This window comes from Taurulus bubalis, assembly GCF_910589615.1.
Source record: "Taurulus bubalis genome assembly, chromosome: 1".
In the NCBI taxonomy this organism is placed as follows: Eukaryota; Metazoa; Chordata; class Actinopteri; order Perciformes; family Cottidae; genus Taurulus; species Taurulus bubalis.
Window position 1 is genome coordinate 37,386,515 of NC_136589.1, and position 26,552 is coordinate 37,413,066.

The window sequence follows — 26,552 nt, forward strand, 5'->3', positions numbered from 1 at the left end:
ATGGTTGGACAAAATAGGACATCAGATGACTTGACGTTGGGCTCTTGGAAAAGTGTTTAAATTAATCAACAGGGAAAATAATAAAGTTGAAGCCCTAGATTCATTGTAATACAATCAGAATATGTTATATGATTCATCATCATATCAAACAACAGCAATTACTGAAGTCCTGTTTTTTACAGTTTGATTATATTTTTAATTCTTTAATTTGTTTTCATGATTCATGACCACACTTAGAGAGTGAGACTTGAATTGGCCTATTGAGTGAGGCGTGTGTCACTCCACCTTAGCTAGGGATGTTTCATATCAACCAGTGAGTCTTTCTTAGGTGGGGTCATTTTGCCAGAGCTGAGTGCTTACCATGGAATGGGCTTCAGGGCAGAGTTTAGCTGACCTTGAGTAAATATTGATCTGTCTGCTTGGCTCACATTTGGACTTAACTGCAGCACATAAAGTTAAATGTGGGTTAACCTGCGCGTTAACCCACATTTAACTTTATTATGGAGTCTGGGTATTAAAGATTGAACACAGCCAAACCTACTTACACAACCTCCCACAGCAGTTCCTAAATTATTTGGTCGGGAATGCTTAGCTGAGCACTGTTTTGATTCCCCATGAAACTGAGCTGAAAAGGACATTCTTGTAGATGGTGTGGTTGTATTCTTTGAACGAATAAAACATGAAATGTGAAAAACGCTTTACCCGCTGAACCTGAAAAGGAATGCTCCAAATAAAAGGCATGTATGTCAAATGTAGCTATACATATTCTAACAAATCCGACATATTGCAGTCATGAGAACACTCTCACCTCAGTGTGCACCTCTGTGTACATGTCAACCAGAGAGTAGCCCAGTGCTGTGTGGATCTTTGGCAGCTCAAACCCAGGAACATGTTCAGTGATCAGGCGCCACAGGGACTGGCCAGGGCACCAGAGCTGGGTTCCATCTAGAGACTGCATAGGAATAGTATCTATAGAGGGAAGGAACAGTGGGGAACTGTCGTAAAACTGTAGTCAAATGTAACCGTACAGCTACTCAAATAGTGTACCAAAGTACAATTTTGAGGGATGTGTACTTCACTTGAGTATGATTATTTTATTCCACTTTATATTTCTACTTCACCGCCCGCATTTTAAAGGGAAATATTGTACTTTTTACCCCATCTATTGAGAGCAACATGTCCTTGTTATGGAGATTGAGGTTGTACTTCCCAACCAGATATTCATCTTATAAAATAGCAATGCTATTCATTTATAGACTAACTCTATTCTTTGATACTTAAGAACAACATAATACTTTGCTTATAACACTTCACTTCCCTCTAAGGATCAACTACTTGCCTTTCCAAAAATAACTTTAGCGCCCATAGACTGTGGCAGCTCTGCACCTTCAGCTGATTAAGTATCCTTTTGCTTACAGGATTTTAACTTGTATTTGAGTATTTCTGTAGAGTACTGTGACCTGAATACTTCTCCCACCACTGAGGCAATACACCAAGGTGTAGGAATATGAAACTGTTCACTGCATGGAGCTGCTAGTTGGAATACAACCTAAACTAACTTACTTATGTTCCTCTTGCTCTGCCCACAACCATCTGTTGTTATCTAGCTAATGCTAGCTACGTTAGCCATCTGAGAGGAACCTGTCCTTCCTGGAACAAGCCTGAAGACTAGACCATCACCAACTATTTCATAAGCATGAAGTGGATGACATAGTTTATTTCTAACACTAACGATGAATGACTAAAAAAAAACGTAGCCATCTCATAAGTGTGTTATCGGTGTTGTTAAAGAGGGAAACAAAACGCTCACCTCAGCTGTGGTATCCAGGGGAAACATTCCAGTTGCTAAGGGGAGATATCGCGAGATCTGTCAACAGTTGGGTTCTCCAGTTCTTCATGACTTGTTCTCTCTCCCACAATCACCCCGTGTGTTGTGTTTTTTCCTTTTTTTGCAAAAACGCAATAAAGAATGACATACTGTAACACATGACCTATAAATACCGAATGAGATGCTCAGTAATGCACACAATAAGCACAATAGACCGCCTGTGCTCTAGTAAAAGTTTGTAATAGGCCTACAACTTGAAAATGTTAAATTGGGGGAGGGGCAGACGTCTGCTGAGGCTGTCGTGTGAACCTGTAGAGAGGCAGTGAATATAACTTTCCTCTCTTCATGCCACCCCAACCTCCGCCCCCTTCTGGGGTCCTTACAGACGTGCGCGCAGCCCCAGCAGACCTGTGGACGGAGCACTGAGGTAACGCCAAGGAGTTTAGCGTCCAGTAACAATGTAACACATTTTAGGTAACCTCTCTACCAAATACCAACTTTTTATTTTTGGGCAAGGTGAATCAAATTAGTCATCATGGTTTTCACTGAGCGCCTTGCCTTGGAGCGCAGTTTACGCACGGCCGTTTTGGCACTACTTCTTTGCGCGCTGGCCGGTTATGGCTTCTCAGTCGCCGGACAGCAGGAAAACACCTGCGAGGCTAACGGCAGCCTCTACTTCGTGGGGGAATGGTATTTTCTGGATTCCGATCATTGCACCCAATGTGAATGCACCACCGAGGGCTCTGCGTGTTCCCGCACGGAGTGCACCTCTCTCCCGGCGGCGTGCATCCATGTCAGCCACTACCCCACCGACTGCTGCCCCAGGTGCGAAAAGATCGGGTGCGAGTACCGAGGAGTGGTGTACGAACTGGGGCAGAACTTCCAGGTAAGTCTGACAACTCTGACTCCTGTAAGCTTGCAAAGATGGGGATGGCCTGTTTATGGTTTCCATGACTGCATGACCTTATAGATACTCCTCCTACAGGGCCTTACATATTTTTATTTTCTCATATGGAATCAGAATATAGACACAAATATCTGCATAGTGTAGATCGAAGTGTTGCCCATTTAGGAAGTCAGGTCTTGAGAAAAATATAAGCGATTAGGAAGAGAATATATTAAATCTTTCCCAACTTTTTTCATTTTTTGTGTGTTGCTATTTAGTCATTAAATGGATAGTTAATATAGAAGAAGAGGCTAAAATCCCTCTTTCACTTAACTTTTTTTTACTGAGGCCATAACCTGTGACCGGGGGTCATGAGTAGGCTGTTTAAAGTCAAGAAGGCTGGAAACGACTTAGAGAATAGTTTTGCTATTCTTTGTGATGGATCCTACCTTTCATTAAAGATAAGCTTATCTAGTTGTGTTAAGATATATTACAGTATGTTGGAGACCCCTCTGTCTGGCCTGTTGCCAATTGACTGTCTGCACAAATTAATCTTGAATTAATTACTGCAGCATTTGTGAAGGCCTCAATGTCATACTCCATCATTTTTTTGGTTTGTTGTAGAACTAGTTAGAATGTCACTGCAAAGCTATGAATCACACTAATTTGTATACTGTGTGTGCAGAAGAGGACTAATGTCCAACTGTTGAGATGTTAAAGAACACCACGTATTATTAAAGAACAACATGGACACTATAACCACATTGACCCAGTTAACGCAGCTTGTGTGTTTATAATAATACAGCAATAATAATAAGTATAAGCTTATATACATCTCTTTCAGCGTATTTCCTTCCAAAACTCCGAACCATAGAATGCATGTCTGAACCGATGAATCACAGTCTGGTATGCTGGTATGTAACTTGAGAATACAGCCTGGACTTGGAGGTAAATAGCGCCCCCTTTTGAGATGGCATGAAGAGGGCTTGGTGAGAGATGATGGTCAGAAATACGATCCATATTAACTTCAATGCTGTGTGTGTGTGTGTGTGTGTGTGTGTGTGTGTGTGTGTGTGTGTGTGTGTGTGTGTGTGTGTGTGTGTGTGTGTGTGTGTGTGTGTTTGTGTGTGTGTGTGTGTGTGTGTTTTCCAGCCATCAGAATGTGAGCAGTGTACTTGTGACAGTGATGGCATCGCCCGCTGTCTGGTTGCAGATTGTGCCCCTCCACCATGCGTCAACCCCGTCTACCAGCCTGGGAAATGCTGCCCTGAATGCAGGGAGGGTAGGTTGAAAATAGAAAGTGGAAAGTGCCTCTCACAGATGCCACAGGAGATTTATCTTCTCCACTGTCAAACTATAATGCATTTGATAATTTGCATGCAGGGATGAGTGTGTATGCACTTGACTTTACGCGCTTCCCTGTTTGTAGTGTCTGTTCAACTGCCTTTCCACTTACTCTGTTGCTCATCTCCCTCCAGGTCCCAACTGCTACGTCGATGCATCACGCGGCCAGGTGATTCCTGCAGGAGAGCCCATCTGGGTCGACTCCTGCACCAAGTGCCGTTGCCACGATGGTCAGGATGCCGGCTACTGGGAGGGAAACCGTCTCGCCACCTGTTCCCGCCTCAAAAACTGTACTCCAGAACAACCCTCCACCAAGAAAAACTGATTCACTCCGTCAGCAGAGAACCAGCTTTTACTATAAAATATATAGTCCCTGATGGCTGATCAACTATATACTCCTTCCATCTCAAAGATAAATGCTGAGCCCTCCTGTGCAGCTAAGAGTGGATAATTAGATAATAGTGGCTCTTCATTTAGTAATATGGACTGTGGTGATGTAAATATAAGATGTTGGATTTACAGGGCCTCAATCCCAAAGCATACTGTAATGTCCGTACTCCTACTGAAAAATCTGCCAGGAACCATAACAAACCAACTTCACTTTTGAAAGGTGACCACACTCCAGATATTTAGCCTTTTATATTTTGTGCCCGTCCACGGTTTCATCAAAAACGTCTTAAAAGAAGGAGACTATAGCTTTTATAGAAGGAGGCATATTTTATATTCCCAGGCACCTGCTTTGGGAAACAACTGGCAACACAACAAAGCCAATGAGATTATTGGATGATAAGGAAATGTAATTGATCAACCCTTGGCAGATCACAGCTGTGATGCAATTCCGACTAGGAAATGGCTTAGCGTAGCAATTAACAATATATAACTGTCCTGTAAATTCTGCAGTTCAATATCCAGGCTATTTGAAATATAACGTATGAGACTATGGTCTAACTGTCTAACTATGACTGTATAGTAGTTGTAGACAAGAGCGATATTTGAAAAAAAAGGGTTGTTATTTGTGCATGTTCACTGTAGAGCAGGAGAAACAATCTGTTATTAACTAGCTTCATTAATCTTTCACGAGAAAGATTGTGTAGCGTTTCTTAGAAACAGCCCTCCTCGTTATTGCCACTGTTATCAAAGTGTACAGTTATCATCAGTGTATGATGAACAATAAGTGTATTGCCATTTTATATACAGTAGGTTTATCTGCAGAAGATCTTCCTCCTCTTTATGTGTCATTATCTTCCGCTTTAATCATGAGGGACCTTTGAATGAAAACCAAAAATAATCTTGTCTTGTTTCATGTTTATGTGCAGAGTGTATAAGCCTGTAAGGGCATTTATTGTAAGACTCCCAAGCTGCTGCTGCATATCATTACAACTCACATGTTTCATTGACTTGATTCTCCCAGAAAAGCTCCTCTATGCAAGGTTTGGGATTATGTTCAAACTGTTAGGGTTATCAACACCTTTTAAATCTAATTTTATCCGGAGACTTTATGAATAACTATGCTCTTTCTGTATTTATCTGAGTAGTATTCAAAATAAGACCTGAAAGCTGTTTATCCACAGTTATGCTCTTAGTTACCGAATAAACAGGTAGGCACAAGATTAGTTTGACATTTCGTGAAATATACTCGTTTGCTTTCTTTCCGAGAGTTAAATGAGAAGATGGACTCCACCCTCATGTCTGTTTGGGAAATATGAAGGTTAGTTTAGCTTAGCATGAAGACTGGAAACAGCTAGCCTGTATACAGCTTCTATAGTGGCGTCAATCTTCTCATTTAACTCTCAGAAAAAAAAGCCCAAGATGTCAAACTATAATGAATGAAGTTTAAATTTACTGTCAGCAATAAAAGGGAACCGATTTGAATCACAGCCGTGAATCATGTGGTGTGTTATGCTGGTACATAATGCACCCCGGCATCCTTTAATATTCAAAATTAAAATCCCTTTCCATGTTCATTAAAAATCCCTTACATTGTGTTACAGCTTGAGTTGCGTCATGTTACTGTTTTGTGAGTTTGGCTCTGATTATTTCCCTACAGAGCTTTACTGCTGACTGTTTGGGAACAGTGCCCTCCACTAAAAAAATAAAAGAATGAAAAAAGAAAGTAGAGAGTAAAGGAGAGAAAGCTTTACTTTAAAGATTAAAGAAGAGGAAATAAAAGACTGCGTGAGTAAAGCCGAAGGTTATCCAAACGGAGGTTTGACATTTTAGTCCAGCAAGTCCCCGGAATAATCCGGAAACAACAGCAATGGGTTTATGTCGGTTGTCACAGAAACAGGGTCTGGTACTGGGATTACCTCAACCTGCAGATAAAAGCTAATTATGAAGTGTCAATTCATCCACCACAGTTATAAAAAATAAAACGCACACACACACACACACACACACACACACGCACGCACACACACAGGAAGCAACTGACAACAACATCATACAATCTTTTACCATCAGATTTATTGATTGTATAGAAAAAGTAGGTTTGATATGACGTAATGCATTCTATATAAGATATAACATTTTCAACATTCAATGTACAAAAAACCATAGCTATAGATACAGTACATTTTTAAAAATGCCCACGGGCCTGAAAGTCCTCTCTGCTTAGCAGCAAAAAAAATATTTGAAAAAGCGTTTTCGAATACTTCGCCACCTGAGGTGTGCATGACAACTGGAACAGCTTCAAAAGTCCATTAAGAAACATCAAGCGCTCCTCGTGGTTGTTGTTATTCTCAAGTAAAGGAAATGTTTCAAATACTATTTTTGCTGACGTGTCTGTTGCTGATCTTTCACATATGTACCTGTTTGTACACACTGGGGCCTCTCTCGCTATATCCTTCATCATTTACAGGAACCATCACTCCTCAGCTTGTATTTTCCTCATGTAACTGACCTCATTAAGGGTTGCCCGTCGTTCGTCAGTCGCTTTTAATGAAGCTAGAACATTTTAATTTCAAAGTTCAATTTACTCATCATGAGGAGTACCCAGCCTGTGGAAACAGCTGTACAGGGTTTTCTGTGCAGGGGCAAAAAGAAAAGAAATCAGGTCTCCAGGGTTATCTCAGCTTGACCTTGAGACCTGAGAAAGCTTGCTATATAAACTGGAGGTGTGGGCATAGCAAGTGGGCATTTAGTAGGAGGAGAGAGTCTAATGCTGAGTCAGTAATTTTCCATATTTGGGAGAAGAAGAAAAATGGCGCTTTAGTTGGCAAATTTGTCCTACGTTGACCCACAAATCCCAAAGGAAGTTATTTAACGTGCAGATTGGAAAATCAGGTTTCTCAATAGAGTAACTGTAAATTCTCACGGTTGTTAATGTGCACGCCAAATAATTTGAAGCCCTGTGATATTTTTCAACACATCTTTTGTGATTTAACCAAAAGAGTTTCATGCCCATCCAAATATGAGAGAAAGACTTTTTTTTAAATAAAAAGATTACACTTCTCCAAATTCATGAATTCTATGAAAAACACTGTCCAGATGCATTATGGGAAATGTAGGATCCAGTGTTTTACATTTTCTTTTCTCAAATGTCACCCAACTGTAAAGCACTAAATCACTAGTGCTTATTATAGAGGGAAACTAGGAAGAAATGTATTTGTGGAAGAAAAAAAAGACTACACCTCTCCATAGGTCGCCTGCCCACTGAGGAAGCTTAAACTCACCAGGAGCGCATCAAGGGAGGGTGAAAAGGAAAAGGAGGATACAGCAAGTGGCACAGATTTAGAGACACAAAGAGAGGCCCTGTCGATATCTATTGAAAGAAGAAGGACTCTTGTGAGACACAGCTGTGCCTAATGCAGATCCGCCACAAAGCACAGCAGAGGGCCATTCACACACACAGCCTGGACTGGAAGAGCAAGAAAGGAAAAGGCAATGAAGGTGAGATAATGCAAAGAAAAAAGGGTGTCAATGAGCGTGTGTGTGTGTGTGTGTGTGTGTGTGTGCGTGTGTGAGAGGTGTAATCAAACCTTCCAACAGGCTTCAGGTGAAGATAACGTAGAGCCAAACAGATGGAAACATTTGGGGATTTTTTTCCTCAAGGCTGACCAGAGGAGGCCAACAATACACATTTTTGACCAAAATAAAAGCCCCAAATTGTAGTGAGAGAAAATTAGTAACAATATTACAGTTACAGCATTGGACACATATAGTATGTCTTTTTAAAAGATAGGTGGACATATTTTTTACAAGTTTGTTATATTAATATGATTTTTAAATAAAAAAAACAAACATATTGGTTAGTATTTCACATCAAACATCTTAAAATGCACATCTTCTCCCATTGATTGATTTCACTTCGTAAAATGACCGGTAAATAAAAAAATAACCACAGTATGGATAACTTCTGAAGGCATCAGTTTGGTGTTTAGGCTTCGAAAGTAGAGACAAGGAAAAATGTCTGTTCACAAAGGGAAAGTTCTGAAACTCATAAGAGACAAATTAAAAGAAAAAAAAAAACATTGTTTATGAAAAAGTCTGATAAAATCGATTTAAATACAGAAGTGACAGCTGATGATGATAAAATCTTAAAGCAGCAATAGAGATGTCAGTCAAACTGCTCAAATGATAACTTCTCATAAAATTCACGATTTCCACCAGCATCTTATAATTTCCTCTTACCGGGCGGATATGATTATCTTTTACCTTAAAGATTTAAAGAAAAAGATGGCAAATGTGAGAGAGAAAATGCAATAGAAACAGTATCAATAGATGTTTAATGAATTGTGATAGTTGGCCTTGTCTGTGGATTATAAATCAGCTTTTGTGTCCTCAACACTTGAGCTACTCAGGGTAACCCCTTTCTGCCCCATATACGTTCAGAAGTGTGGTAAATGTCCACATTTCTAAAGTAAAACGCATATTTGTACCTAATCAAATCTTTACCATAAGGAATATTTAATAAACGTGAGGCCATTTGCACTTTACAGAGACAAAAATGTACGTTTGAAGCTCAGATTACCAAAATAAACCTCTTCATCTTTCTTCAAGTGGAGTGAAAAAAAAAAAAAAAAGCTTCCAGGAACCTAATCTCCAAAATGTGCCCCATGGGGTTGAAATCACGACTGCGCTGTCAGTGTATATCTGCCTCGTTGTTTTCAGTTCCTCTATTTCATTTCAAATGCATTCCCAAGGTAGATCCACAACACTGCATTCAGCGCAGGAGAAAACTCTTCATATTTTTCAATATGTTTACGCCGTTGCAAAACTTTCCCGTCACTCCAAAGAGTCAGTTTCTGTTTGCTAAGTTTGTTGCTGCTGACGAACATGTTTTATCAGCGTGTCCCAGCACTGTAGATGCAGGCACAATACACATTCATTAACTGATAACGGAGGATTTGATTGAGTAATTTGATCCAAACTCCCTGACAAAGACGTCGATATTAAATTGTCTGTTTACATCACTTGTAAAGATAAAAGATACGAGTCGGACGATTTCTTTGATATGTAATCCATCAAATACAAGTCCACGGAGCGTCACCGCATGTCGTTATATTTCGTTAACGTTACAGTTTGCCTCTAATGGAAATCCCCAGTCTTGTCACCATCACTGGAAATACAATGTTTGATGGCTTTTGTAAGGTTATTTTTCTTCTGATATTTCACTTCCAAAAAAGCAGCTTCCATGTCTCGCGTCTCTCTTTGCATCCATGTAAAATGTACTTTCTTTTCATATCTGCTTACACAAATTTGGTCAGATATTCCAAGTAAACCCACTCGATGCTTGTCTTTCAGAACAGGTCACGAAAACTCTCCAAACTTTCAAATGATGTCCCGCCCGAAAGCATTTCCAGTCAATATCCTTAGTCGATCTTCCACTGGATGACCTCCAGTTTACAAAAGATTGTTCATGGAAAGAATCCAAGTTCCAGCTTCCAAGTTTGATGCCAACCTTTGGTCGGCCACTGATATTTGAGCTTTGGTCCACACTCTTCAAATAGAGAAGTCACTGATTTGTAAAGGTAGGAGGTGTGAAGCCATAGGCTGCTTGAAAAAGTTGGAAAGAGCCTGAGTTCCATAAATGGCAAGCTGAAATCTTAAAAAGAGAGAGAAAGAGAAAGAGAGAGACCATGATGTGCTTGTGACTTTCCCCTCTATTTTTCACTCCTGAATCCTTCCAGATGTCGAGGAAATGTCATCTCTTTATTTCCTTCCCATCCGCGCTCTTCTTCTTCTTCTTTTTCTTCTTCTTCTTGTTTCCTCATGTCAATGTGTGTCGTCCCCCTCATCTTCCTTTGCCTCTAGCCTTTAATAGGCCGGGGCGGTGGTTTGCCGATCTCCACAGAGATATTTGTGTACAGAGGGTACCTCTTGACCTGAACCAGTCTGTAGGTCAGAGAGCTGATGCCATCTTTCTTCATCGTGTTCTTCGTGTTCTGGATTTTATTAAACCTGGAGGCAGAAAGACAAAGATAAGAAGAGAGAGATGTGAGAGAAATGGTGAGACAAGGAGGCACATTCTATTAAAAATAATACAGACGAAAAATCTTTGCCTCTTTATCAACACATGTTTGTGTGAGTCTAAGTAGGGATACATGTGTGTTTGTTTGCTTAGAGACTGGGAAGTCTGAGTTATTGTGGAAACATAATATACTTCAGGAAATGCTGATAATTACAGGACTCTCCGTTGACATGTTTCCTATTGGATCCAAAGTATAACCCTAGAACACTAACGTCGGGTGATTTTCACCCGAGCGATTGTTGTTACGTTATTTTCATTGTGTTGCTTTTGTCTGAGTTGCGTGGGTCCTTCTGCAGCTTCATGCTGCTCACTGACGTTAGTGAAGGTGGGCGTGTCTTCCTGCTCCGATCACTGTTTTTTCCTACAGGCACTTGTTCGGGTGACCCGACGTTAGCGATAGTGTGACTATTTTTTCCAGATGGGTTTTAACATTGACTTTTAACATTAATTAACTTTTCCTTCACAGAACAAGACTCACATGTCCCAGGAACATGTGGACCAAATAACAAGTTCATAGCTCCTTTATTTATATTTTTAATTAGGTTTTATTGACGATTCCCTATTTTTTCACCGGATTTTGAGCCTTTTTTTAGGGTCTCCCTGTAATACCTGTTTATCGTTTTATGAGAAGTTCTATAGGGTAAAATAAAAGAAGAGTACTTCAACTTGCCTTGTATTGTTGTATTTGAATATATTTCGATAGGTTCGATCAGGTACATTAGATAGGGTGAAATTCACCCGACGTTAGTGATAGTGTGACTGTTTTTAACGTTAGTATTCTAGGGTTAAGACACAATGTTAAAGTGCAAGATGGCCAAAAAAGAAATAAGAGAAAAAAAATGAATCTTCATTTTTAGGTCCAAGGTCACTCTGCCTTCATTGGGGAAATGTCTGACATCCCAGTATCGAAAAGGGAATCAAACGGAGCAGTAGTTTCTAATCTCTTTGGCTTATGTCCATTTTAAAACATAACCTCGTCTACATGCACCTTTTTTTTCTTGTTGCATACCAGTTTAACACAAAATATTGAGTTATTAATAAGGAAAAAAAAGAAGCGATTAAAAGGAAAAAGAGCTTTGTGAAGCATCATTTTTTTCTTCTTTTCTCTACTTTCCTCTTTTGTTAATCATAAAGTGAGCCCTCAATAATAATAATAAGCAACATCATGAAGGTACACATGAGAAATTGTAGGTCTCATAAGCACAAACATTGGGAATTTATCAAAACTGGAAAAGAAAATTATAATAATGTAAATGCATATTGGTATTGGAAGAAGTATTGGAAGAAAGAAAAATACGTTGTTATATAGTGCTGTAACTTCAACCGTTAAAACGCAACCAAAACTCAATTTACAGCATTAATGCGAATACATAAATCCATATTTAAACCCTAAATAGGAGCCTGATGTTCATAAGAGCCCTTTTAGGTAGCTGCACCTGTTCAATAACCTGAAAGCAGAGAAGAAACAGCTCTCTTGGGTTGTTTAAATTAAAGTTCAAATCCAGTTTCCTTGTGTGGATGTTGACCAAGAGGTGGTGCTATAGCGCTGCAGTGTGACCCAGTGGACAGTATTATCCATCACATCCGCCTCGGTTTGTTTGAATTATGATGGAATATCCTTCCCCATTGGCTGTGATTCAGCAGTTACATCAGAATCTGCTCTGGTTTTAGTATTTAAGATGGGAAAAATAATTCACACAGTGCTACGCAGTGCTGCTAGTGCCGGGCCTCAGTTCAGTTTGGGATGCAACCTCTGGCATCAAAACCGATTCATAAAACACAACTCTGTCACTTGTGTAGTAGGATCAGTCCTTGCAGAAATGAAGCCCACTCTTGTAAAAATTGCATTTTGTACGTGTGTGAACAGAGAAATAGCGGATTTTCAAAAGCCTCAAACAAAAGACGTCGTCTTAATGATATGCTTGGACGTACAAATGGAGTTGACACTTCAGTCCGACATGGACCACTGAGTCTACACAGCCTTGTCAGAACTGACTAGAGAAGATCTCCCTCCTCCCTCTGTAAGGCCTTCTCCTTCTGTCTCTCGCAAATCAAATCAAAAAGAGCCTTAATGGCATGAATGGGTGCAGGGAAGGTGTTGTCAAGCATCTTTCCCTTGAGCAATATAAAACGATACGATATAAATAGATCCAAGGATTGGCAGTTCTATCTAAAATAAAAGTAAGGGTACATAGTTTAAGAGAAACTGCAAGGACAGGAAGGCAGGATAGCAGGAAAAGCAGGCAGTTTAAACAGAAATGAGGGCAGAATGGCAGTGGAGAAATATATATGAGAAACAGAGTGACAGATGGAGGGAGCGAGGCATACTGATATTCAAATAAAGGGAATGAGAAGAGAGACATCTTTGGATGAATCTATCAAACAGGCGGAGATTAAGAGCAGTGAACTAATCCCTACATACATGCAGGATAAAAAATGCACCTATGGCGACTATATTTATCATTTCAAACCCACTGGTGTCCCTTATCTTACTTTTAGTCTGGAGGGCGAGACAAAGACATTCCTCCTTACATATTAATTAGCCTGATTTCCAGAGTCCAAAAGTGGGCTAAGTGAAGCTCTATTCTAATTCCACTAAGGGTCTCACAGGAAAACATTTCTGCTTTAGGATCTCAACAATAGCTCGTGTTGCAAGCTACTGAGGCTTATTTTGTTCTGGTGTTGTATATCTTGAGTTGACCCTGTTGTAGAACAAGTCTCAAAGGAATAGTTTGACTTTTTGGGAAGACACGCTTATTTGCTTTCGGGGATAAGAAGATTGATACCACTCGCGTATTTATATCATAAATATGATGTTGCTGTGAGCAGCTGGTTCGCTTTGGCACAAAGACAGCACACAGGGGGAAACAGCTGGCTTGGCTCGCTTTCCAAAGGTACGAAAATGTCCCTACTGGTCACTTTAAAACTCACTAATTCGCACACTATCTCTTGTTTGTTTAAACCGAAGAAGTTGAATCTGACAGATCGCTACCACCTGCAAGGTCAGGGGCATGTGACGGACAAACACAGCTGCAGTGACAGTATAGCTTTTTGGTAGCCTTGCGAGCTCGTCTATTTGTAGCATAGAAGAAGGTAAACCATATCACAAAATAAAAGAAACATTTCCTGCAATCAAACATGTCAACACTTGTGTTACATTGTGAGTTAAGGCCATTGTGAGGTCACAGTGACCACGGCGTCTCGACACCGGAAGGCGTTATCAACGGTAACCATCGAGAAACTCACCTTCAATGAGGAATTACTCAGGTAGAAATAACTACACTATATTATTTGCTGCTATAATAATGCTTTGAATCTCGTATATAGAACCTTTAAAGTTGCGTTCATGGTAAATACAGTTTCACAGAAGCCAGTCGTACACACACAAACTCTATCTGCACGGTCCCAGGATGATAATGTATGAATGGAATATTGAACAATGTTACTGAGCGACTGATTCATTTGCAATGCATGAAGCGCCGTTTTCGAGACAAAACGTGTGTGTGTGTGTGTGTGTGTGTGCAAAGTGATACTTTCGGATGGTGATGAATGTGCCTCTTTCTTACTTCCGCTGGCCCAATATCTCATTGCTATGCCCAACCAGCACCTCTGAAAGGGCTGAGAGAATGGACTCCTGTGTGAGAGTGTGTGTTTTGAGTGAGTGAGTGTTTAGACTTTAATCTCTGAAATTCAGAGATTTTTCTCTGAATTTTTCCCTGAAAATGTTCTCTGATTTTTCTCTGCATTACATTTTGTTTTTTTATACCTACAATGGCCCTAATATAATGTTGTTGGAAACAACCCTTCTCAAAGAAGTTTGATCCGGCTAATAAGGCCGCTTTTTTCTGCCCCTCGCTACAGTTATGAATAATGGATCGGCCCCAAATAAATAGCGTCCCTGTTGGTGTCACCTCTTATTGAGGAAGTCTGATCCACAGACCAGAGAAAGAGCAGAGCAAAGAACGGCAAGAGGAGGAAAACAGGAAGTGAGTATTAAGCTCAAGCGCGCGCACACACACACACACACACACACACACACACACACACACACACACACACACACACACACACACACACACACACACACACACACACATTCTCTCAGTCTAGACGGGGATTTATTGATTATGATGAAGGCAACTTGACTAGTCTGACCTAGCCTTCTCCCATCTCTATTGGTGTCATTCCAGCAAGCAATTACTGAGGGATCGTTGAATCTTTCTCTCTCTCTCTCTCTGACACGCGCACATGCACACACAAATGATAAATGACATATTACGCATGCCTGGTTATTTTAGACATTGTCACATTTAAGTTATTGCTGCCATTTAAGAGTAGAGATTGTTATAGTTTTACAGTTCTCACACGAGTTAGATGGATGTCTGGCACATCACTAGTTTCTGCAGGAGCCTGTTGCAGGTAGAAAATGGGCTGATTTTCCTTCCTCCCACACATCTATAAGGGGGTGGATTTGTCTCTTTAGTGGTTAGCACGGAGAAGGGCACACTGCTGGTGATTTTACCAAATAAGGAGGCACATAAAATCCTCAACAAATATTAGGTAAAAAAAAGGTTTATTAATGCAAGACCAGGAGGTGAGCAGGGCTTTTGAACTTAAAGCTACTAACATTTTATCCAATTATATATGATAAGGATTCATCAGCATTGCTAGCAAATTGTCTTAGTGAAGCAAAACAAGTACCTGCCTGTGAAGGTGTTTGACATCATATAAAGAGATCCTCCTTATAATCAGCAGATGCTTGTTGCATGTGAAAAAAACATTCATGTGTTTTCAGTCACAAGCTATACTTTAGGCAAATTTTTCATCCGCCTACAACTGTATTAGGAGGTTGATTTGATTAGCAGTTGTTCTAATGTCTGGATCAAACTCTTCAAATCACAAATGCACACTGCATTGTAACTATAACTCAGGGATTTATGACACTAACTTTGTATGGATGAATATGCCTCATCAGAAGCTCATAAACAGCCGACTGAGGGTGAGATATAGAGTGATAAACGCAGAAATGTAAAGCCAATAAGGATAATTTGATTGCTTTTAAAAATCTAAACCAACGTGTAAGATAGCATCACAAAATAAAAATTAAATGTTTCCAAAATCTGTTTTCCCAAAATAGAATACTTCTCACATAAGTTTATACTTTGTGTAATTATAATTTAATAAAAGACAATATATATCGTGCATCAAGTGACTCAGACAACATATGCTCAGTGGCTATATGCAAAATTATAACAGGGGTAGATCAAATCAAGCATTCTGATTGGTTGAGAGTGAGTCACGAGGTGTAGTTTATTCAGCCATAAAGTACTGTACAGCCTGTTTACATTTAGAGCGTTCCATATCAGTGGGCACTTGAAATAACAGGTAGATTTAAATTGCGCGACCGTTAGTTGTCATTTCAAGCTTGACAGTTACCAAACATGTTGGTGTAAACTTTGATATTGTAACGTCCGCAGTAACGACTCGCAGACGTTGGTTTCCTTAAATTGCACTGCAAGTTACACCTGCAAGTCTTGCAGGTGTATTGCTTGAGTGTTCACAGTATTGCAACGGGGCTCTTCGCTAACAGTAACGTTAGCTCAAACGGAACAGCTAACAAGCTCACGTAGCATCCCCCACACTAGCATAACGAACGACAACACACACGTCACTTCCTCCCTAAAATGAGATGAGGAATGAAAAGGGTTTGACCACAAAATCGTGATAATTTCCAGTGAGAGATAATTACGTCGGTAATTTCCCGACGCGAGGCAAGTTCTCTAAACATCATGGAGGAGAAAAATGACGAAGAAAAGAAGGACAGAAGCAGCGAGAGCACTTCTTTACATCGGTGGCTGCGTGTCATCCTCCACCTGCTTCCAACCGGCCTGGTCAGTAAATCGCTTACTGACCAGGCAGTCAGTTTTATAGTCCCGTATGTGCGTCCCGTACGTGTATGGCGGTTGCATAGCAACCGCCATACACGTACGGGACTATTTTCTCTGTTGCTGAAATGCGATACACAACGTTTGGTGGCTACAACTATTTTGTGTTGAAAGGGAGCTGACTATTACTATTTATAAAGTCGCAGGTACCCGTATTATAAAAGCAATAAGGTACTCGAGGCAGTACTGTGTCTACAATAATGTACTGTTCAAGGGTTTGCCGGGCCTCCGCTGCGCGTCGGGCCTAACAACTCCCTTGAACAGTACATTATTGCATGACACAGTACTGCCTCTTGTACCTTATTGCTTAATTAAAACATACCACATGTCATTTGGCTGTCACTGCTCTTTCACATGACGTTCATTTGTAATCTTCTCATAAACCATATTAGAGCCACAACTAAACTAGACCTCAACTGCGAACCCTTCCTCAGTCAAAACGCTGTGATATGCTATTTGTCACATGAGATCAAACTAAAACAATATTGAAGGTGAGAGCAGAGTCCACTATGTCTTGACTCTGTTCCAGCTGCAGCAGCGGCTTTTGTGTTGAGAGGCATCGTTGCCCGGTCTATCCAGCCATGAGAACGGGGGGCTCTTAGAGGAGAATAAACAGTGATAATCCATGTTTAAGCAGCTTAATGTGAGGTGCTATACTCTTGGTGATTAATGTGTCTAGAAGAGCTCATCTCTGCATATTGGGTCTCATTCATCAAACCATAAAATAACACATTTATTCAGGAAGCGTTTTTTTACATATTTGTGTGAAAAGCAATTTAAATGGGCGTAGCCAAAAGAGCAACTTAAAAGCCCCTAAGCTGTGTCTCTGAAAAGCAATTTTTGGTTTATTGAAAAGGTTTTGTCCTTTGCATTTTAAAATCTTCCAGTGACACGGTAAATCTAGCTGTGGTCTCCTGTTTTTGTTAATTTACATTACAGCAAATTTACACTGTTTGCATACAGTAGTATCAGTATTTATGTTACTTGCATTTTAGCAGAAACCACATTTTAATTAATACTGTAAAGACAAGAAAGGACTACGGCATCTTTAAAATGCATGTCAACATGTTCTTATGTCTTTTGCCTTTTTAATAGTGTCGCACATTAATCACTTCACATCCTGTTATGAGTGAAATCACATGGCAGGTATGCTATAGGATAATTCCAGTATTCCTGACTCAACGTACTTAAATTTATACCGACACATATTTCGTAAACAAAATGATTCAGACTTTAGACAGAAAATACTGACAAGTATGTAGAAGACAATGAGACATAGGAAATACAATTTACTGAACCAATAATTGAATAGTTAATTAAACAAATGAAGGGGAATTAAAGAGAATTTGACTCATAGATAAGCATATACTAAATCTCCCCAGTTCATTTGTAAACTAGGTCTAGAATACAACTATTTAAAACAAAGTGTTTTATATTCTATTATCATTTCCCTTGCACTTTCTTATGAGGAGCTGCTCGGTGGCCAACAGCAGGAGAGCCAATACGCAGCTCTCAGGTGTGAATGTGCACAATGATAATGTGAACAAATAAATACCGTAAACAGGGCAACGCTTCTCATTGAACCATCACTGCTCAAAGCTTAAAAAGACCTTTAGCATTTTAATTCCGGCAAAACTGAACAGAATCAAAACACATAACATGGAGACCAAAGACATACAAATCATAATTAACTGCTTTTACCTCTCATTGCTGGCCTATTATTGCCCGTGTTGCTCATATTTCAGTGTATTTATCCATAGCTAACTCTAATTATAAGGACACATTATTGATAGTGCGCCCTGTGCAGTGCAACGACGAGACAAAATCAGCGCGATCGATCCAAAAGTGAAGCGGGAGAACGCGTTTGGACAATGATGCATTACCTCTGCGGGTTGGGCTCGTTGTGTTTGTCTCTCTCGTGTTTAATCATTCTGTAGCGGCCGATGCGAACGTCTGGCCTCGACACCTTCATCCCATTCAGAGTGATCCTGCAACACACAGATACAATATCTGTTATAGAGAGTGAAACAAACACAGAGAGAGAGAGAGAGAGAGAGAGAGAGAGAGAGAGAGAGAGAGAGAGAGAGAGAGAGAGAGATTTTCAAAAATAGAAACAAACTGAGAAGGAAGAGGGAGTTCACCTCAGGGTTTCATGAACAAATTAGTTTTGTCTGAAACTAATTATTGTTTTCATTATCCTTTAATATTTCTTTTTTTTGTGCCAGGATAGAGAAAGATTACAATCACTAGTTCCCATAGCCCAAGGTGATAGAGCTACAAGAAATGTAAACATTCATTGTTGATTGTTCGACTGATTATTTTTTAATTCATTATAACTATATATGGTTTAGGAAATATCAGGAAATTTTGAAATAACAAACATACAATTAAGCCCCAAATTGTGTGTTTACATAGCTTGTTTCATCCGACCAACATTTAACAAAAAGAACACAAGCCTTTAAAACATAAATTAGTGGCAGTATACCCAAATAGAGTCAGCTAATGCTTAAAACCTCCATCTATTAACACCAAAATATGCTTGTTTGATTCCTACAGCTGCCCATGGCGTTCAAACACACACTGCTTTTCTTCACAGAGGAGTCCCTGGGCTGTGTTTGCCCTAAAGAGAGGATAATTGCCCTAAACACAACACATTGTAAACAGTGTTGCGCACAAAAACAAACAAACAGAGACCCCCTCTTGGCTCTTCCTGAAGACCCAGAAAAAGCAGAAAGAATATCTCTGATCAGAGACTTTTATAACACTGAGAAAAACACATGGTTCAACTCCAGGACCTGTGAACTTGCACGGACACCAGCTGGGGAGTAAGAATAGGATTTAAAGTGTGCCTCAGTTTAAACAAAGCATGAGATCCCAACTCAGAGACACATTGGTTACGTTGTATTACTACTAAGATACAATACAAGGGCAAAATCTGCACAGAGATTTATATCTTATATCTCATGCTACAACAAATGGAGTGTGGGCACCACAAACAACAGATCTGTTCCACATAAAGCCCGGGTTTAACCCAGGGGTTGACACAGCTATTGATATTCGTACCTGCAATGATATAAAGGAATTGTGTACGTGTGTAGTGCATTCTTATTTGTCGCAAAGCTCTGGTTCGTGCAGTGTCTCTGTCTTTAAAAGCAGCCATGCCTGATATTACTCCTCAACAACTGCTCGTCTGCACTCCTAATAATTCCTCTAGTCTCCGAACGCCTCGCGTCCTCCTTTCCCCTCTCTCCTCTAATCACATATTCACCTCCTCTTATACCTGCCTCTTCCGTCTTTAATTTCCTTCTCTTTCTGTTCCTTTATTCCCCCTGTTTTACCGCCTGCTCTCTCTCTCTCTCTCTCTCTCTCTCTCTCTCTCTCTCTCTCTCTCTCTCTCTCTCTCTCTTTCACACACACACACTTCTCTTCTTTCCATGGGTCGTTGAGGGCAGATACCAAATATTTGTACTGTATGCTGAAGGTTAATAGCTTGTTCTTTGTTCTGATGTGAGATGTCAACGATGCAGTGTTTCTTGGCCAGTGTTTTCTGTACCTTGGCATGGTGGAAAAGCCGATATTTAAAACCCATAATAAGGAAAATATTTGTGGGTTAAGGCAGGGTGAATCTTACACTGAGAAATATTGAAGATGACACAGACGAAGGAGACTACTTGGCAGACAGATAAACAGTTGTTCGTTAAAAAATTGCTTCCCCTAAAACCACAAATTGCACTTTTCACATTTCTGCTAGACACAAGATTCAACATGTTCGATTCATTTTATAGTTTGTGGGAGGAGAATTTATAACGTTTTGGGGAAAAACATGGTAGCTAATTCCTTTTGCTTCCTCTGTTTATGCTAAGCTAAGCTAATCACCTCCTGGCTCCAGCTCTCAACCTGACACGGGCCATGAGAATGGTATGGATCTGTCAGCACAAAAGTAAATAAGTGAATTTCCCAAAAGATCAAACTATAGCTTTAGAGGTGTTGGTAGACATGTTTTTGAAGTTTGGACAGAGGCCAGGCGAGCTAGTTTCCCTGACTGCATGCTGGGCTAAGCTAACCGCCTGCTGGCTCTAGGAGAGTGGTGTCGATCTCCTTGTCTACAGCTCAAAGATAGGAAATACGTGCTTGTATCAAAGTGTCAAACTATTCTTCTAATCAGCCATCTTTAGAAATGATGGTAGGCATATTTTTGTATCCAATCCATTTCCTTCTGCCTCCAGTATTTATGCCACGCTAAGCTAGGCTGTACTGGTTTATTGGTCTCACTCTGTCTCTACACCATTCGTTCTCCTCTACCTCACTTCCTATCCGCTCCTTCCTTCTCCGCTCACCTAGTGTCTACATCCTCTTGTCTGTTCTTTCCATCTCCGTTCGCGGCTTGTGTCTTTTCACCTTCCTCCTCTCTCGTCTTCACCTCTCCTTTCCGCTTCAACCTTCATCTCTCTCCTCTCGTCTTCTTTACAAGCCAGTGAAATATAAATAAGCCTGAATGTGGCCTCTGCCAGCAAAAGCACATCAACCATCAACCCGTAAGAGACAAAACCCAAACTCCATAAAAACAACCCTCCCATAAATAAATTCATCAGAAAACTAAATAACACATATTTGCCTCCCTCTCTCCCTCTCTCTTTCTTCAGTGACTTTGCTGACTTGACATATGCATAGATAATTGCCGTTGTCAGTGTCTGCGTGTGCACGTGCGAGCATGCATGCATCTACATAATTTAGAGATTTATTATGAAACAAATAATGTGAGAGTGAGCAAGCCCGCCCTCTCCTTCTTTTCCTCAGCTTTTTTTTGTGTGTGTAGTGAGCTTATTTATACATTATGCACAGTTCTGCATCTTTAATATAATCTTCTTTGTGCCCGTTGCTCTGCAGAGTGTGTACGGCTAGAAATGTGAATCTCTATCCCTTCATGTGATTCTGTATGAATTTATAGACTCAGATCAGTAAAATATATTTTGAGCAGATTCAATAATTTGTTTGTTTTGTTGTTGACTGTAGAGACCTATTTGTTGTTGGCTGTGTTTTTTTGAGTCTTTTTGAGTGGTAGAAGTAGTTAGATCCTCAGTAAAGTTACTAATACCACTGTCTAATACTACTCCATTACATACTACGCAGTAAGTAAAAGTCCTGCATTTAAAATTCTATTTAAGAAAATGTACAATACCAGCAGTATTAAAAGTACAAAAATACAAAACATTGCTTTACTCCTTAACAATGCATCATACCATATATATAATCATATTACATGTGTAGTTATGTAAACATCTAATGTAAAAACATTACTATTTGTCAGATAATGGAGAAAAAAGTACAGTTTTTGCCTCTCAAATATAGTTGTATATGTCTATAAAGTGGCAAATAGTGGAAATACAAAAGTAAGTACAGTACTTGAGTGAACTATTACTATTCCACCACTGGACGTGATTGACATTTTTAAGTTTCCCATACATAATACATTTCAGCAATTAAAAAAACATTTGGAGAAACACGTTTTCTTTTTTTTGTGCTTGTGGTATTGTTTGTTGTTGACTTTGCAGGGACAGATGGACAGTGAAATATTAAAATCAAATACATCACTCACTAAGCAATTGTGAAATGTGCAGAAGGTGAGGAAAACCGTGAGTCAATGTCTGCAAATAACATAATCAGTGGTGCCTGACATCTTGAACAAGGTGTGAATGCAGGAACTTCATAGTAGTTTGTGCTTTCACATTCTCTTTTCTAAAACCTCTTTGAAAATTCTCATTTAAAAAGGTATAAAATGTCTATCATCTATATATCGACAGGAAATTGATCCCGCTCAATCATCACTTCCGACCCACGAGGTGTGTGACCTTCTGCCCATATTTTCTGTGTGTTTGGGATATTTCTGGGCTTCATCAAAGAGCATTTGAGCCCCAAGAGGAGCTGCAACCTACAGCCAATAAGCAGAGTGTGCAGCTCGTTTTCGTTACCAGATCACAGACACAACGGGCTAAAGGTATGTGACACTCTCAAGCGTCTGATAAAATGCGGTGGAGAACCGGCTGTTACATCACTGTGTGTTTTGATGTGCTTCCGTCTGTACTGTATGTGTTTCCCATGTCTCACTGCTGTGTTGGGCTATATGCAGAGACATAGACAAGGCCACAGGAGGATGAAGCATGCCTTAGGCTGCATTCATTCATCATCTGGCACCTTCCTGCAGGTTTGTGAGGAGGTGTGGTTGTGGACCAATTATCAGTTAGCAGCTAAAACAGAGCTACAAGAAGATTTCACATTACACTTATATTCATCAGGGGGTCATGGCTCAACATTAACGTTATAATGTTGCTCCGTATCTACTGGATGTGCAAATAAGCAACTGTTTGCCATACAAACTATAAGATGATAATATGTTTATGTGGTGTTTACAGCTTGTTGCGCTGACCCCTAGTGGACAAAACTAATTAATGTATTCAAACAAGAGTCACGTAAAGTGCCAAAATGTTTGTGAATGCATTGGCCGAGCAGGTTTAATGTAAATGGATTTAATCTTTTGTCAATTACATACACTTGTGTTAAATCAATAATTTAGGTGGTGAAATGATGAGAAGCAGTTTCAAGATTGCGTGGCCACTTTTTAATGTGGGAGATGCGAACACTTCCAAGGCAATGGTCAATAAGATTGTAACACTTCAATCATCGGCAGTGTCATCAAACTTTGGCAATGGAGTACATAATCCTCAGAGAAAATGGAAACTGATTAACTTATGTTTGAGAAGCCAGAAAACTGAGTGTGTTTGCTTGTGTAAAAATATCATCAGTGCTTCTTTTAAATCTGTATCTTTTGCTGCATTGATGTACCTCTTTGAGAGTCTCAAAAAACACTCCCATTGCATGATGATTAAACGCTGGTCCAAGATTCTTTTTGTTCACAAAAAAGGAACACACACCTACACACACAGACACAAGGTTATAATTCACCACATACGCACACTCGGATACATTCACAGATTGTTTGATAAATGAAGCTCAAGGTTGTCGCGTCTAATAGAGGTTGTTTGGTTATGGAGACACTTTGAAACGAGGCAAAAACTGTCTTAAAAGAAACATCCACTTCAGCTGTGCCCTTGCAGGGTTGTGTGCTTTCGTGAGTGTGTTTTTGTGTGTGCATATGTGTGTGTTGTAATGAGCTATGAAGTAACCAATCAAATGGCTTCTCTTCATTCTTGTAGACGGTAAAGAATTGTGCCCTTGACCAAAACAAAACTTTAGCTGGAGCACCAACAACGGCACGCACACACACACACACACACACACACACACACACACACACACCCCCACACACACACACACACACACAGACACACACACACACACAGACACACACACAGATCACTAAACTCATTATTTTTCACAACTCTGACAGGCAGTAGGTAGTAACATGGCGTGACAGTGTAGTGTGAATATTATGTAAGGGAGAGGACACCGAGGATACAGTGGAGCTGCAGGATGAAAAGCTTCAGCGTTCCCCTGTGTGATGTATATAATCCGGAGCCGACACATTCGACAGCCACCTCCACCGAAACACAGCAGGTGGGTGGCTGCTGTGAAATTCCCCACAGTAGCGGACCTTTAAGCATTTGTATTACTTCTTTTTTAAATGTAGACAGCAACATTCTTCATAATTATAATTATGTTACCTAAGTGCTTTTGCACTTTTATAAATTATAAAACAAGTTTGCGACAGTATCCATCCGACAAAGTAAAACTACGAGAACTGTTTTTACTGATTGGCACCATATGTTAAAATCATAATATAATTACCAGACCATGTTCATAGAATTGTGAGTGAGTATTTGATTTGGTTTCATGAGTTACTTGGATCTAGATTATATCTGTTCTTGGATGTGGGTCCAATGGATGAGAGAGTTTGACCAAACGCTGGTGGCCATAAAAAAAATAAAAAAAGGCCACGAGTTTAAGATGGCTCAATGTCCAGTTTTCTTCTTTTTAATGTCAGCCTAAGTTTTTACAGTTCGCTCTAACACAATATAAGTGAAGTATTATTGTGAAGCAGTCACAGGAAGCATACTGTATTATCAGGACTGAAATCTTGAAGGCGTACAACTTTACATAGGACTATTTTATTCTGATAGAGACATTACTCTGGTCATTGGTGGAATAAAGGGCTCGATAAAGCAGCTACAGTTGGACCCCTAGAGGGAATAGCCATTAAACAGTATGGTCTACTTAACTAACAGAAGCACCTTGTCCATTTGAAAAGCTGTGGACTGTCCAGCATTTAAAATATCTGCCCACTAATATGATATGATCTGCCATGAAAAGATTCTCGAGCAGCGCCTGAGGCAGAACAAACACACACACACACACACACACACACACACACACACACACACACACACACACACACGGGCCTATTTGATTGGATTAATCAGGAATTTCTCCAGCTCTCCTCTTCTATTCCCACCAGTGCAGTTTATTGCATTAGAGCAATGGAGTGGAGGAAAATTGGGAGCTAAGTCTGATGTCCTGCCTCAGTTCTCTCCGCCTGCAGAAATGAGATGGGAGAGGAAGACGAGGAGTGGGTGGTGGTGATGATGATGATGATGATGATGAGGGTGGAGGGCCGGAAGATGCACAGCAGAGAGAAAGTAATTGAAAAGTGAGGTGGGCGTGAACATGAGAGATTCATTCTGTATTGTTGTTTGTGCAAGTTATTGAGGACTATTATAATAAATATTTTCATTTGACGTTTGATGCTGTTAAAATTTGTGGAGATATTGATTTGACACGCTGTGAACGCCTTTAAAAGGCAACTCAAAAAACAACTTTTTATACTTGCCTTTGTTGTATTATTTTTTTTGTATGTTGTTTTTACTCTTCTTAAGTCTGTATCATATTGTTATTTTTATTGATGTGCAGCTCTTTTTGTGACTGCTCTCGAAAAGTGCCTTATAAAATAATTTACTTTCTTTAATTCTGAAGGATTTTCTTAAGACTCACTCCTTAAAATTATCCTGAATTTAATCTGCAGAAGTTTAATACTTACTGACATTCAAATAATTTTTCAGGGAATAAAAAGGTGAGTCTGATGACTCTTTGGTCTATTTCTACTCCACTGCTTCCTTACATGTGGATTTCCTGTACCAGCAGTAGACTGTGGCTGCTCTGCCCAAACATACAGCTCAATGTTTCATTTTTCTGCACCTCTCCCTGGCCCTGTCTACCTTCCCCCTCTCCACTCCACTCCCTGTACTTGCGTCTCATTTTCTTCCTGAGCATATTCTACTTTTACTATCCCGCCCTTGACTGCACATGAGGTTTCTTTCAGTGCATCCCTCATTATTGTGCCCTCAAGTCAACACAGATGGGGCACAAGAGAGAGAGAGAAAAAAAGTTCTCGCCCTTAGTACAGTAGGTAGGTAATAAAATAAAAGTACATATTTCAGTTCACCCGATGGGCTACAAGTAGACCCTTTTACAGCCCAAGCATAATGATATTACCGTGTTAGCTGGAGGCAAAACAAAGGAAAGACTGAGGTGAACACAAATCACCTCACAGTAGTGGGCTAAAGTTACACATACAAAATGTCCCCTTGCCGTGTTGTTGGGTGCCAAAATCGATATTGCATACATCTGAGATGATAAACTGCCAGATGCAGTATCACAGCTTTTCAGAGATGGAGAGAAAACATTTCTAAGGTTTTCTCTTAGCCTTCTGCTCACCTCTTCAGCTGCTGAACAAGCTAACTTATCAGAGAGATGGAGAGAAATAATGCTAATACGCTATTACAGAGACGCGGAGCTTGACGGGATACGTTACTTTACTGTAACTAGTGCAGCTTGAAAGCATGGTGGAGTTAGCAAGATAACTAGCGGATAGCTGGCTACTCTGCTAGCTTTCAAATTCCGGCATGCTTTCATGCAACACTGGTGACAGAAAATGATCCGAACAAAGTTGTCACTCGTCTGGCGATAGCAATGTTTTTTCCTACACTGTGGTAATAGTGTGTGGATGAAGCATTACGTTGTTGAATCTTACATATTAAATAAGTGACTTTTGAAGCAAGTCTTGTTTAA

General features: G+C 40.0%; 2 protein-coding genes across 2 annotated transcripts in view; one reads left to right on the top strand and one right to left on the bottom strand.

Moving 5' to 3' along the window:
• Positions 1–2,363: 2,363 nt before the first annotated feature.
• Positions 2,364–6,888, top strand: LOC306748319 (von Willebrand factor C domain-containing protein 2-like; the record flags this gene model as incomplete). The annotated part of the gene is made up of 3 exons (XM_079231474.1): positions 2,364–2,714; positions 3,867–3,996; positions 4,193–6,888. 3 exons carry the CDS (start codon positions 2,364–2,366, stop codon positions 4,381–4,383), a joined length of 672 nt encoding a protein of 223 aa, XP_079087600.1. The 3' UTR covers positions 4,384–6,888.
• A 3,418-nt stretch (positions 6,889–10,306) lies between these two features.
• b4galt2 (UDP-Gal:betaGlcNAc beta 1,4- galactosyltransferase, polypeptide 2) overlaps positions 10,307–26,552 on the bottom strand; it is a gene marked incomplete at both ends in the record, with an annotated part of 130,021 nt that continues 113,775 nt past the window's right edge. Inside the window, 2 exons of the mRNA XM_079224919.1 lie at positions 10,307–10,457; positions 18,356–18,460. Coding sequence (XP_079081045.1) covers positions 10,307–10,457; positions 18,356–18,460 — 256 coding nt within the window. The remainder of the gene's footprint in view (positions 10,458–18,355; positions 18,461–26,552) is intronic.